General features: G+C 36.6%; 1 protein-coding gene across 1 annotated transcript; it reads right to left on the reverse strand.

The window, feature by feature from the left end:
• Positions 1-5,323: 5,323 nt before the first annotated feature.
• Positions 5,324-13,490, reverse strand: LOC129279099 (AMMECR1-like protein). Its single transcript, XM_054915210.2, has 3 exons — positions 13,122-13,490; positions 8,877-8,987; positions 5,324-6,374 (listed from the first exon to the last, which is right to left on the reverse strand). The coding sequence occupies exons 1-3, from the start codon at positions 13,406-13,408 to the stop codon at positions 6,242-6,244; spliced, it is 531 nt and encodes a 176-aa protein (XP_054771185.2). The 5' UTR covers positions 13,409-13,490; the 3' UTR covers positions 5,324-6,241.
• Positions 13,491-14,319: the final 829 nt, after the last annotated feature.

Genomic DNA, 14,319 nt, shown 5'->3' on the forward strand with positions numbered 1-14,319 from the left:
ATGATATGAAATATATGTCGATAGTGTTTCGTGTGGACAGAGATAGCACATGCAGAGAAAAACACACGATTTTGTTTAAGTGTTAAAAATATATATTATGTTTGAGATTATGTCATGTAATTTCTCAATTAATTTATTATGCATGTGCAGCTGATAAGATCCATGAATTTGAATATTTTGCAGGATATTTTAGTTTGCTCTTTTGAACTGACATGATCACAAGAAAAGAGCACTGTACTCCTACTGGGTAAAACATCCATTTCCTTTTATTTATTCTCAGGGGAAATGGTTATATGTTGGTTTTGTGTGTATGCTTTGAAATGGATAACCAACAGTAGTGTTTTATTAGTAGTTGAATCTATCGTAAAAGATATTATAATGAAAAAGTAGTAGTAACTTGTCAGTAAAGGATCAAACTCATTGTGTTAACAGAGTCAAAGTATCTATTGTTGAGAACTCATAGTGAGATATTATCGCACTGCCTAGACATGTTAGAAGCACACTGATGTGCGATATATGCTCTTTCGAAATAAATGATACTGAGATAAGTCTTGTTTTGTTGTTACCACGACATCAAGTTTATACCGACGAAGGTGAAAAAGAGGTGTATTCCTTGTTGCATTTTCTTTACTTGGCTGATATTCGTTTTGAAAATGTAATATACACTTTGATTGCTTACGTTAATCGAACAAAGTACAACTTTCAATTTCTTGACTCTGTGATTTTTTAAGCAAACGTAGATATTTAGTATCTACTTTTCTGTCGGCCGGGGCAACTCGGTAATCAGACTGGACTGTGCTTCTGAAGGAAATTATTGTTGTTTTCGGAGTGCATTTATAAGGATGTATGATAATTTGAGGATAATTCCAACAATATTTGCAGTTTAATTTACACACACACAAAAAAAACTTATTAATTCGATCCTTGAAAGTTGTGTGGTCAGCTCATTTGCTTACAAAATCATAAACAAACTTTACAAAAAAAATTGTGGTTTCCCGGTTGTGCTTTATTCTTTCAAACAAGTCACATAATGAATACACATTTGCCTGGATCGAGCAATTTAAGCAATTCAATGTGTTTCATTTAATTTTCATATATTTTGAGTGTATAAGCACAAAAGGGTCTGCTTACTGAGTGTTCAATCAGACTCAGTAAATATTGGACAATTGTAAGAACACGTTTTTATAAAATGGTAAAAAGCGTTTTAATTTTCTTACTCGTTCATTCAGTTTTCTTTATTTGCTATTTTTCAGCCATATTGCTTTTGTGGAATATGTTTTTCGTTGGAAGAAAAAATAACTGAATGCAGATATGGGATAAGAAGCCCGTAGCCGGCTGCAGTGCACATTTGTCTGTAAATTACTCGAAAGTTGAAAATGATGTTATCGAAACATGATAAAATTTGAAAACAATGAACAAACCTTTTGACCTTAAGATTTTACTAGTTCCACTCTTTATTGGGCATTTGGGCTCTTTGTGGGTTTTAGTTTGTGAATACAATGGCAAACTTGTGCATTTACAGGTACTGTAACTTGTGATTTTGTAATAAATAAACATGACAAATAATCCTTCGGTGCTGCTGTCATTATTTCAGTTCAAGAAAATTATGCATGTTTCAATTTATTTTGTAAACCCTCACTTATAATGTAGTTATGTAAATAATTAACCCTCTATGTCTTAAGTCCAGTAAATCAAGTGTGGTATTTCCGCCAGTTCCAAGCACAAATTTGTTATCCCCAATCAAAACTATAGGCCTATATATTGCACATTGGGTCCCTTTCAGGCATATATTACTGGATATATGGACCAAGGTATACTGATTCCATTAAAAAAAAAAATTATCCATGTATATATTATCATCCTTGGGGGCTTTTTGGGTCGACTGAATGTCTGGGCCTCGTACAGAATAAACTTGATGGCATTGGTATTTTTAGAAACCTTAGCGAAGTGTATACATATTCCATCCAAAAAAGTTATATTCATGCATCACTTCTGCTGAAAAAAAATAATTGTTGGACATCTGTTCCCTTTTTGCCTGCTATCTGGGCCCCCATACAGGGTGAATTTGCTAGCATTGACATTTATACGACCCCCAAAAGTATATGCAAGTTCCATTGCAAAAGCAATGATCCATACATGTATGTCTTCAGGCAAAAATACACTTTTTGGGGAGGGGCACTTTGGGGCTACTGTCTTGGCCCCCATACAGGATAAAGTTGCTGGCATGGTTATTTTTGAAAATTCCATTGTATACTGCCTCCATTGCAAAAGGAATTATCTATGTACATTTTTAGCTCAATAAATTAGTTGTGGGGCATATGGGCACTTTGGGGCTACTGTCTGGGCCCCCGTACAGGTTAAAGTTGCTGGCTTGGGTAGTTTTGTGAGCCTTAAAGTATGCAGATTCCATTTTTAAAAAAATTAGCAATGTACCTTTTCAGCTGAATAACCCGTTTTTTTTATTTTTTTATTTATTTTTATTTTTATTTTTTATTTTATTTTATTTTTTTTTTTTTTTGGGGGGGGGGGGGGGCTCCGGGCCCACTGTCTGGACCCATATACAGGATAAAGTTGCTGGCATGGGGTTTTCTTTTTAAATCGCTTTTTATACTGCCTCCATTGCAAAACGAATTATCAATGTACATTTTTAGCTGAATAAATTAGTAGTGGGGCATATGGGCATTTGGGGCTACTGTCTGGGCCCCCGTACAGGGTAAAGTTGCTGGCATGGGTAGTTTTGTGAGCCTTAAAGTGTGCAGACTCCATTTTAAAAAGAATTAGCCATGCACCTTTTCAGCTGAATAATCCCTTTTGGGGGGGGGGCTTCGGGCCTACTGTCTGGGCCCCTATATAGGATAAAGTTGCTGGCATGGGTTTATTTCTTCATAAATCGCATTGTATACTGCCTCCATTGCAAAAGGAATTATCCATGTACATTTTTAGCTGAATGAATTAGTTGTGGGACATATGGGCACTTTGGGGCTACTGTCTGGGCCCCCGTACAGGATAAAGTTGCTGGCATGGGCATTTCGGGAAACCCCAATATATACTCGGACCATTGCAAAAAGAATTAGCCATGTACCTTTTCAGCTGAATAAACCTATTTTCGGGGGCCCTTTGGGCCTACTGTCTGGGCCCCCGTACAGGATAGAGTTGATGGCATGGGTATTTTTGAAAATCCCAATGTATACTGTCTCCGTTGCAAAAGGAATTATCCATGTAAATTTTTAGCTTAATGAATTAGTTGTGGGACACATATGGGCACTTTGGGGCTACTGTCTGGGCCCCCGTACAGGATAAAGTTGCTGGCATGGGCATTTCGGGAAATCCCAATATATACTCGGTCCATTGCAAAAGGAATTAGCCATGTACCTTTTCAGCTGAATAAACCTATTTTCGGGGGCCCCTTGGGCCTACTGTCTGGGCCCCCGTACAGGATAGAGTTGCCGGCATGGGTATTTTTGAAAATCCCAATGTATACTGTCTCCATTGCAAAAGGAATTATTCATGTAAATTTTTAGCTTAATGAATTAGTTGTGGGACACATATGGGCACTTTTGGGCTACTGTCTGGGCCCCCGTACAGGATAAAGTTGCTGGCATGGGTATTTTGGGAAATCCCAATGTGTACTCGGTCCATTGCAAAAAGAATTAGCCATGTACCTTTTGAGCTGAATAAACCTATTTTCGGGGGGCCCTTTGGGCCTACTGTCTGGGCCCCCGTACAGGATAAAGTTGCTGGCATGGGTATTTTTGAAAATCTCAGTGTATACTCGGTCCATTGCAAAAATAATTAGCCATGTACCTTTTCAGCTGAATAAACAAATTTTTGGGGCCCCTATTTGGGGCCATCAGGGCCTTCCGTACAGGATATGGCCCGGCAGCAACACTTTTCCTTGATCACTGACTTCATGCCAACATAATGGGACCATCAAACCTTTTGTACCCGATCAGCTGAATAAACTCTCCCAGCCCCCGGACTATATCCCCCCCCCCCCTTCAAACTACATTTGACGAAGGAATTTTAAGGAGCCAAAAATAATTCACTTGACCAATTTGCTTTTGTAAATTACATGTACATCCTAATTCTATAGAAAGCAAAGACATGTGCATGTACACAAAAATGTTAGTTTGTAAACCTCAATTTATGAATAAAGAAAAAAAAAATTAAACCACATTTCTTGGTTTTGTTTTCATTTTATACATGTAATGCCATGTGTATGCTCATCCCACAATACACCAGCCTACCTCCACAGAAAATGAGAACATAAATATACCAACATCTTTGACATTAATTCTAATTTATTTATTTACATGAAGTTCAGAATCCTAGCAGTAAAGAAGGAATTAATCATAAATCCGATGCGAGACTGTGATTGGACTTTGGACCCTATAAAAGGACAGCAAATGACTAAGAATTAAGAATCATAAGTGCCTGAAAGTCACCTACACATACATGTAAAATACATGTATGCTTAATTTTCACAAATGATAATACATTCTGGACATCTGTCAGGAGGACTTGGAAAGGATTTTTATCTGGTATCGATGATAGAAAATGAAATAGGAAATCTCAAAACACAACAGCCTCATACAGATGTAGATCTAATTTTCCTTTCAAAGTCAAAATATGCTTCAGATACTTTTTTGTCTACTTGACCAACATTTGCTATCACAATTTTGCTTTTGCCTGCAGCTTCATCCATGTAACTCTTAACAATTCTGGGCAGCATTTTCAAGAAACAAATAGTCACTGATGATTGTTATAAGCTACTAATATCTTTGCATCTGATTGGCAGAGAGCAAATTAGTCAATGAAAATCACTGACAAAACTTTTCATGAAACACATCCGTTGGTTGGTTGGCACCCAGGGAAAAGTTGAAGGTACATGTACAGTATCAGACTGTTCATCCAATGTATTCATGTTTTATATAAAAAAATATGTATTTGATTATTCATTGTACATAGAGGATCAAGGTCAAATACATGTAGATATAAGGTCATTGATTAATTCTGGCAATATAAAAGAAACAATATCCATAGGTATACATGCACATGTAAATCATTTGACCTCTGAGTCAACTCAAGTGCTTTTATTTGGAGGCCAGAGTAAAGAACGACTACTACTGTAAACAAATATTGCTTTGGGCATCACAAGTCACCAGAAAGGTCAACTACAAAAAAGAGAGGTTGGAATTTGGAAAACTCCAAACAATGAGTAATCTTTCCTGTCATACCTTTCTTTCTTTCTGACAAACAGAACAGGGAGTGTACATTTATAAAAAGAAAGTTTGATTGATTTTAGTGACAGATGATAAGCTAGTACTGCAAATCATCCTTACATCTGACTTTGAATCCAAACCATATGGAAGAATAATGTTCAATCTCAGGAAAAGTGTAAAGTAATACGTATGCAACTGTTCAAATAGCCACTTTGTGAGAGAACGCTGTGATTAAAGGGGAAGTTCACCCTGACAAAAACTTTCTTGTAAAAGAGCAAAAAAATGCTAAAAATATTTGGTGAAGGTTTGAGGAAAATCCATTAAAGATTAAGAAAGTTATTAGAATTTCAAGTTTTGACCTGTGACATCATAAACAAGCAGCTGCCCCGTGTTATGTAATGTAATATAAAATGCATAAATTCCATTTTTAAGGGTTTGTGATGACTTATTTTTTATTTTCTTTTTAGAAGCGGGTGTGAAATAATTTGTGTAGTGATATAATGAAGAACTATAAAAACCATTATCAATTTTCTGAAAAAATGACATTTCATTGATTTTTTACCTTATGACACATGCATTTAGGAAAGCTGCTTGCATATGATGTCACAAATCAAACAATTAAATTTCTAATAACTTTCTTATTCTTTGATGGATTTTCCTCAAACATTGGCCAATATTTTTGTTATTTTTTTCTACTACATTTACTATAAACTTTTTGTCAGGGTGAACTTCCCTTTTAATGCATGGTAAGAACACTGTGCTTGAATAAATTCTCGGGATTACTGTGAACGAGTGGGGTCATAAGGGCGCAATCTGAATGCATGTAATTATGAAACGCACAAATTCAGCACTTCATACATAACCTCCAATTTTCCCACTCTTTGGCATCTTCAAATTAACACAGAAGATAGATGATTTAATTCAACCATCTACATATATTTAATTCAGCACTTCATACATGCACTTCCATCTTCCCAATCTTTAGCACAGACAGAGTTCAATCATCTACTACTTTTACTTCAGCACTTCATACATACCCTCCAATCTTCCCAATCTTTGGCATCTTCAAAATGACGCAGCAAGGAGACAGAGACATGAAGGCGTGATAGCTCATCCCTGGTTATAGGTTGAAAACGTGTATCTTTAAACGCACTGGAGAGAAAGACGGACCAGTACAAAGAATTGTTTATAATACATGTACAGTGCAACAAAAGTTTTTTTTTTAAACCACAAAAAAAAATCACAAAACAAAACAAACTTTCAACAGGAAGATATTGTAACTTTGTAGTTTGCTATTTGATTATCTTTTTTATCATTATTCATGGGCTACAAGTACATGTTTATGTTAGTAGTGGGATATTTTGGAGGTGGCATGCACAGATACACTTTTGAACAAACTCTAAAACAAGACATCATATAAAGAAGAGCTGAAATTAAAATCAAGCAATCAAATGAGTTATGCAAAGGCCATGGCCACAGCCCATTTCATTGGCTTCAATGCGCCTGCCATTTGCCTTGCCTTGGTGATTTATTGTGCATTTTTAAAATATTTATTTGTGCTGTAATATCTTTCCTACATACTGTAGTAAAGAGGCTTTGTCCTAAAAAAATATCAAAATCCAAGCCCCGAACATATTTTGTACATGTACAGTTGTACAATGAAATTTTGTGCAACTTGAGTTTTGTCGTCCAAACCACTTCTGACAAGATACATGTACATTACATACAACATGTATAGGTTTTTTGTACAATTATTGTATGTAGTGCTTGTAACACAATGTACCTGGCTTCATTACAATAAAGAGGGCATGTAGCATTACAAGGCAATAAAATGAACTGCAAGGCGTGTGTAGTTCAAGCATGTAATTTGACATTTACATGCACTTCATAGCATGCAGTTAACTTTGAAGATCATAAAATTGCTCCTTGCATTTTCCTTCATTGAGATATTGCTTTTGACATTTATACACAGTGGCAAATGAGATCAAACCAAATTGATCCAAATTTTGACGAGTATATTCTGTTTTCTGTTACCCATACCAAATACGGTAGCATCTTTAAAACTCAGATAATTTTCTAAGATGGAATCCTATGATTTTTATCTTTGACTCTTTATAAATCATGTCCCATGGTACAATTTGGATTTTAAAAATACAAAGAGAATATTAAAAAGAATTTAAAAATATATACCTGGGTTGCATTTCATAAAGCTTTTATTTTACATTCCTGTATGCATGACCTTCCAAAAGAATGGAATTGAGCAATATGTAAACTAGATGTTTTTCTCTTATCGTATTCTACATGAGGGATGAATTTCCTAATGCCTGTCACATTTTGACAAATTATAAATTAACCCGTTGACGACTGAATTCTTGGATTCCCATAAGCTTTGTACAGAGACCTTTGGGTCCAGTAGGAAACAGGTTAAGAGGCTGTTCTCACTACGTTCCTAAAACTAGTTTACTGGAAACTAGTTTAGCGGAAACTAGTTTAACGCGTAGTGAGAACGGTCGAAGCGGTCTTGGAAGCAATCTTCCAAACCAGTTTGGAAAACCACCTCACGATGTAGTTTTCAAGATCGCTTTGCCTCGTTAAACTGGTTTTAGCGTGAGGACACAACCGTTCTTCGGGAAGCGATCTTCGCACATTTTGAGCGCGCTACTCCACACGACAGGTGTAGAATGCCTATGCTGCGGTTTCTAATTCCGCGCGAAACGTGTCACCCCACTGAGAGCGTTTCCATAGCAACAAGATTGCTTTATGTGAAGTGATTTGGAAAACCACTTTCGCGTGATCAAGTGGGAACGCTAGCAAAGCGATCTTCCAAACTGGTTTCCTGAATCAGTTTCCAGTAAACTAGTTTTATAAAGCGTAGTGAGAACGGCCTCTAACAAGAATTCTATAAATTTACAAATATCACACAGGTAACTCTACATGTACTTAAGTCATATTTGTTAGGACAAGAGAACTGTTTGACTAGACAAAATTCAAAATTCAAAGTAGTAGTAGTAGTAGTAGTTAATAACATGTTGTGCATAATCTTGTGAGCATTTCATCAACATTCAATTTTGTCTAACAAGTTGTCAATATTTCCATAAATATGATGAACTGAGCACCGTTACTATGGTAACTGTCAGCTAAAACTGGACATGTTGGATATAACATCCGACAAGTCCTTTTATGAAATGTCCCTCTGGCCTGAAATAATGCTCTGAGTTCTGATGTATGGAAGGACAACTCTATGCACATCAAAAGCTCATGACAATAAAGACCCAATAACATAAATGTACATATACCGGTATGTACTATATTAAGTCATTGATAAAGTCATGCATAGAAAGCTTAATATTAACATATAAAAAACTGCCCCCTTTCGATCAATCGACTAACCTAGATATTGCATATTTCCCGTAACCACTACACAAAGATTTATAAAAGGTTTGTGAGACAGCCCCCTTACGATCGACTTTACTACCTAAATATTGCATTCCCTGAGACCACAACACAAAGCTTTATAAAAAAGGTTTCTCAAACATCCCCCTTTACGATTGATTGACTTACCTAAATACTGCATATTCCCTAACTAAAGACCACAACACAAAGCTTTATAAAAAAAGTTTGTGAAACAGCCCCCTTTACGATCAATTGACTTACCTAGATATTGCATATTCCCTGAGACCGTCATGTAAATTCATAGCAGTAAATGTACCTATACACCCACGTAGACGCTTTTCTTTGCCTATTTTCCATGTTACAAATAGTGGACTGAAATAGAAATGAGGAAGACAAAAATGGAGATAAGTCATTAGCACAGAATGGAGCTGTGTCTGAAAGCCAAGAGCTCTCAGGACAATATGTTGGAGTCCGGTTTAACTTAGGCCTTGGTCTAGTGACGTAATGAGCCCAAAAAATTTGAGGGGGCCAGATAGTTCTAATAGAAGTTGTGAGCGAGTGAAGCCAGTGAGCAAAATTTTGTAACTTTTTTATACGATATTCAAATATTTTGGTGGATTATCACATAATATTCAGAAAATAGTATATTTCACTCTTTCCCGTTCCTTTTCTCCTTTTTCCCTCCTTGGTTGTGAAACATTCATGGGGGGGCATGGCCCTCCCCAACCCCCCCCCCCCCTATCCTCACATTAGTGCATGTTAGTTTGTAAGCAAACAGTCAGCTTAGATTTCATAATTTCACAGAAACACTGTACATGTGGGCGTATGTTCCTGAACCAGAGGATATGGTGACAGTAAACTTAAAGACTTTCTCATGAAATAATTGATGGCTAAAACTACATTATTGTAACTTTCGAGAATGAAACCCTTGGATCGAGTTGGCTTGTATGAAAACATTAAAATCAAAGATTAAGATCAATGAAAGTTCAAGAACAATTTGACACAGACAAACATATAACAATACTAGTACATTGGCAATGCGACTAATGTGATTTTGTCCATGGCATATTTTACGGGACCCCTATAGCATGTCCTCCCATGAAAAAAAAAAACCTGATCTACGGATGGACTTAATTAAAATAGCAATTTAAGTTAAACATTTAGAAAAGTAATTGGTGGAGTTTTACAACTGAGTGCATTGCCAATGGGAGGATGGCATATCACTAGTAATGTGAACATTCACATGCTCATATAACTTTATTATTATTTAATTTTAACCCAGGTGAGGTGAATGGGTACCCGGTAGGAAGAAATTCCTTGAATGCTTGAGCGCCTAGGCAGCTCAGCTAAAGCCGGGGTAATAATAATAGCAGGGCCCGCTGGTAGAACAGTTTTCGAAACTGAAGTGGCTACCCTGGGTAAATATACCTATATTATTAATATTATTATTATAATTTTCTCGATCTTTCACTGATTTTTTTTTCTTTGAGTTTTTTGCTTTCACACAAGCTAACATGTTCACCGAGTTTCATTTTCATTTAGGACACTGGATGACACAACGTTACCCAAACATTCCAAAATGAAGGCTAACAAACATTTTATCAAGAGAGGTATATAACCAAGCAATATATCTTTAATAAAAGGCCATGAAGTGTAATAAATAACCAGAAATCCAACTTAGCATCTTTTATCTAGCTTCGGCCTTCCCAGATTCCCCATCACATTAATTAAAGTGCTGAAATGGATTGAAAGAAAAAGTTGTAGAGTTATGATTCCTAAGGTAAGATGTCCAATTAAAAACACATTCAGATAACAAATCTAAGTAAAGTTTTGGACAATCATTTAAGATTTTAGTTTGTCATCTCATATGCAAGTGGCTCCCATATACACCAGTCACAATTCCTTGATACACTATTACCTGTTTCAACCAGAGAACAATAGATTTGGTCCACTGATTCTATTGTTCTCTGGCTGAAACAGGTATAAGTGAGTCAAAGAATTGTGACTGGTAGTGTACATCATTTACATAAACATTTCATAAATTCCAATTATCTTTAATGGAACATGAATATGTATATTTTTTTATAGAAGGGGTATGAAGGAAATGTGTCAGAGTTACAAACCCACCACAGAAATAAAATCACTACAGTACCGGTACTTTTTTAAAAATTATGTCAGAAATGCCATATACATGGAGGAGCTACATGTACCAGTGTACTGTAACTGCTCAACCAAGACGTCACAAAAGTCAAAACCAAAACTTACAAAATTAAACACCTAGAAGTCTATAACTGCATTTATTTAGGCAAATTCTCATCAAATCTTCACAATTATATTTTTCTCTACTCTAATTCTTATTTCTGTATTTTACTGCTTTGGACAATTGACTATCGACTTCCGAATTTATCGACTACCGATTTGTCATTTGGGTGAACGGTGAACCTCCCAATCAGACTAACAAACTGTTTTCTGATTTTTCTGCCTTTGAGAGTTTTGTTTAATTCATCAAATTAACTTCTATTACATTTTGAATTTGATTGAAGTCAGCTCGACTTCATCTGGGTGAACCTCCCCTTTATTAAGTGTAACTTTAAATCAGACTAACAAGGCTGTTTTCTGTTTTTCTGTCTTTGAAAGTTTTGTTTAAATTTCATTAAGTTACATGTAACTTCTAACATTTTGAATTTGATTTTTGATTGAAGTCGGCTCGACTTCGTATACTCAGTTGTTGTGTGTCCGGACAGGTTGTGTGTACGGACGATCAATTTAAGAAAGTCATTTGGAAAAATTTACAAGCAAAGTTTCATCAATTTTTAGTACAAAATGTTAGGAAATATTATAGAGAACAAAATAGAAGATGATTACAACTATTGAATTCATATTTTTAGTGTAATCCAAAGACACAAAAGAAGGCTTCAAAAATATAAAGTGTCCGGACACCCGACCCCCCCCCCCCCCCCCATCATACTTCCCATTCACTGCACCACTTTTGCTTAAAGGGGAATGAAACCTTTGGAACAAGTAGGCTTGTGTCAAAACAGAAAAATCAAAGAATGAGAACAAAGAAAGTTTGAGACAAATCGGACAAATAATGAGAAAGTTATGAGCATTTGAATATTGCAATCACTAATGCTATGGAGATCCTCCAGTTGGCAATGCGACAAGGATGTGTGAGTGATGTCACATGTGAACAACTTTCCCTTTGATGGACTATAAAATGCCCCCAAAATGTCTCTTTTTGCTTTTTCTTATGGTGATACAACTCTTAACCATGATGTATTCTTTAAAAATCTGTATTACTATTACATACCCTCCTATAGAAAGAATATATGCTCAACTGATAGATGTGAAAAAAGAGGCAGTTTAAGTGAAATATATAGACCCAGTTGTTGTGTGTCCGGACGATCAATTTTAGAAAGTCATTTGGAAAAATTTACAAGCGAGGTTTCATCAATTTTTAGTACAAAATGTAAGGAAATATTATAGAGAACAAAATGGAAGATTACAACTAAGAACTATTGAATTCATATTTTTAGTGTAGGCCTAATCCAAAGACAAAAAAGAAGGCTTCAAAAATATTAAGTGTCCGGACACCCGACCCCCCATCCTATTAAAGTAATGGGGAGAGTTGTTCACAAGTGACATCACACATCTTTGTTGCATTGCCAATGTGAGGATCTCCATAGCATTAGTGATCGCAATATTCAAATGCTCATAACTTTCTCATTATTTGTCCGATTTTTCTCAAACTTTCGTTGATATGTTTCTTTGATTTTTATGTTTTCACACAAGCTATCTTGTTCCAAAGATTTCATTCCCTTTTAAGTTATAACTGGTATCTTCTGTTTTTCCCCCTTTCTGACAGAACTATCATCCCTATTTGCCTATGTATTAACCCAGAGAGCTCCCGCCCGCGCAGCGGGCGGGAGCCCAGAAGCTTACCGTGTATTTTACCATTGTCACCGGACTAGGGTGATTTATGGTCTAAATATTTCTCCAAATAAATTGTGAAAACAGAAAGTATACAATTACCACGATTATATGGATGAAGGTCTAACGAGTGGCAGATTCCTGACATCTGGGCACAGTCTGGAACCTCAAAAAAACGAAAAGTTCTCTCCTTCTACCCCGTCTCGATCGGCCATTTTTGTTAAAAATTGTAACAAAATGGCCGATCGAGACTGGGTAGAAGGAGAGAACTTTTCGTTTTTTTGAGGTTCCAGACTGTGCCCAGATGTCAGGAATCTGCCACTCGTTAGACCTTCATCCATATAATCGTGGTAATTGTATACTTTCCGTTTTCACAATTCATTTGGAGAAATATTTAGACCATAAATCACCCTAGTCCGGTGACAATGGTAAAATACACGGTAAGCTTCTGGGCTCCCGCCCGCTGCGCGGGCGGGAGCTCTCTGGGTTACCTATGTATGAGACACCACTTCAGCTGACCAGCAACTGTTTTGCTATCGTCACATTCACTGACATTGGTACTGCCACTACACTCACAAAGGTTTATCGGTGAATTTGGGAGAAGGTGCTGGAGCTTCGTTGTGCAGATGTCTGTTCAAAGTTTCGAAGCAAAAATAGCACATCTCTTCACACACAATACGGGCTAGGCTGGAATTCAGTCCGTTACTAAGGCCATTTGGTCGAGGTATAACTGCCGAACCGTTCCTTGGAGACGGAATATAATCTCTAGTTGAGCATGACGTTGAAGATCCATGGTGATTTCCTTCATTTTCGGGAGGAGCAGAAACTTTCTGACGCTTTACTCCACAGCAGCCGGTCGCCATTTTCCTAGTAGTCTATTAAGTTATTACGAGAGATTGTTCTAACAAAACGGTCCCTAGTTCATTGTGACTCTCGCCTTGTATGCACAGAGATCGGCTACCAGTCTGCGGTTCAGCTGACGGGTTAAATTTATCTTGCGAGCTTTGTTTATTGTGAAGAGAATGAGGTCATCGCTAAGTATCCGCCTTGCCAAATAGTTTTGAGAATATATATAGGGATATATTATACAGATGGCTCAGGCCTACCATTCCATTTGGCAAGTTTATTCCTGAGTCCTGAAAGGCCTACATACCCTATATACCTACTTGTTCGTGACAACTGACATACGGGGTTTTTACAATATTGAAGAGGGGGGATCCCCCGCCCCCCCCCCCCCCCAAAAAAAAAAAAAAAAAAAAAAAAAAAAAAAAATCTAGCACAAAGTTTCATATCCCATTTCGCTACTGAATGGAGAGAAGGCATATATGTTGTCCCAAAAGTGCCCCATATACTTTCTCGCCTTTGATGATCTACATGTATAGTCACATTTTTTTTCGCTGAGCATGCATGCATGCATGCATGGCAGTATCCAGTACTCAAAGGCCCTATCTCATTAATCTCACCTTCATACATGCAATATTAGACCCCCTTATAATTCCTCTTCAAAAATAAAATCACATTGCTGAATAAGTAGTATAAATTTTCAATCAAAATATCGATCATGCCTCTATAGCTGCTATAGTGCTCTTTATACATGGGTACATTCAGTCATATGGGGTGGAAATATGCACAATTCTCATTTTACATCCAACTTCAAATTTTCAGCGTTAAAGGGGAATCCAACCCAAATAAAAACTTGTTTTTATAAGAAAGAGAAAAATCAGACAAGTTGATAGGTGAAAGTTTGCACAATATTGGACAAACAACAAGAAAG

This window comes from Lytechinus pictus, chromosome 16 (genome assembly GCF_037042905.1).
Source record: "Lytechinus pictus isolate F3 Inbred chromosome 16, Lp3.0, whole genome shotgun sequence".
Lineage (NCBI taxonomy): Eukaryota > Metazoa > Echinodermata > Echinoidea > Temnopleuroida > Toxopneustidae > Lytechinus > Lytechinus pictus.

Coding starts and splice junctions, on each gene's coding strand:
- LOC129279099 (XM_054915210.2), bottom strand. CDS start 13,408: ATGGCGACCGGCTGCTGTGGAGTAAAGCGTCAGAAAGTTTCTGCTCCT. Junction 8,988..13,121: donor AAATTCACCGATAAACCTTT/GTGAGTGTAGTG, acceptor TTTCTATTTCAG/TCCACTATTTGTAACATGGA. Junction 6,375..8,876: donor AGGGAATATGCAATATCTAG/GTAAGTCAATTG, acceptor CTTTCTCTCCAG/TGCGTTTAAAGATACACGTT.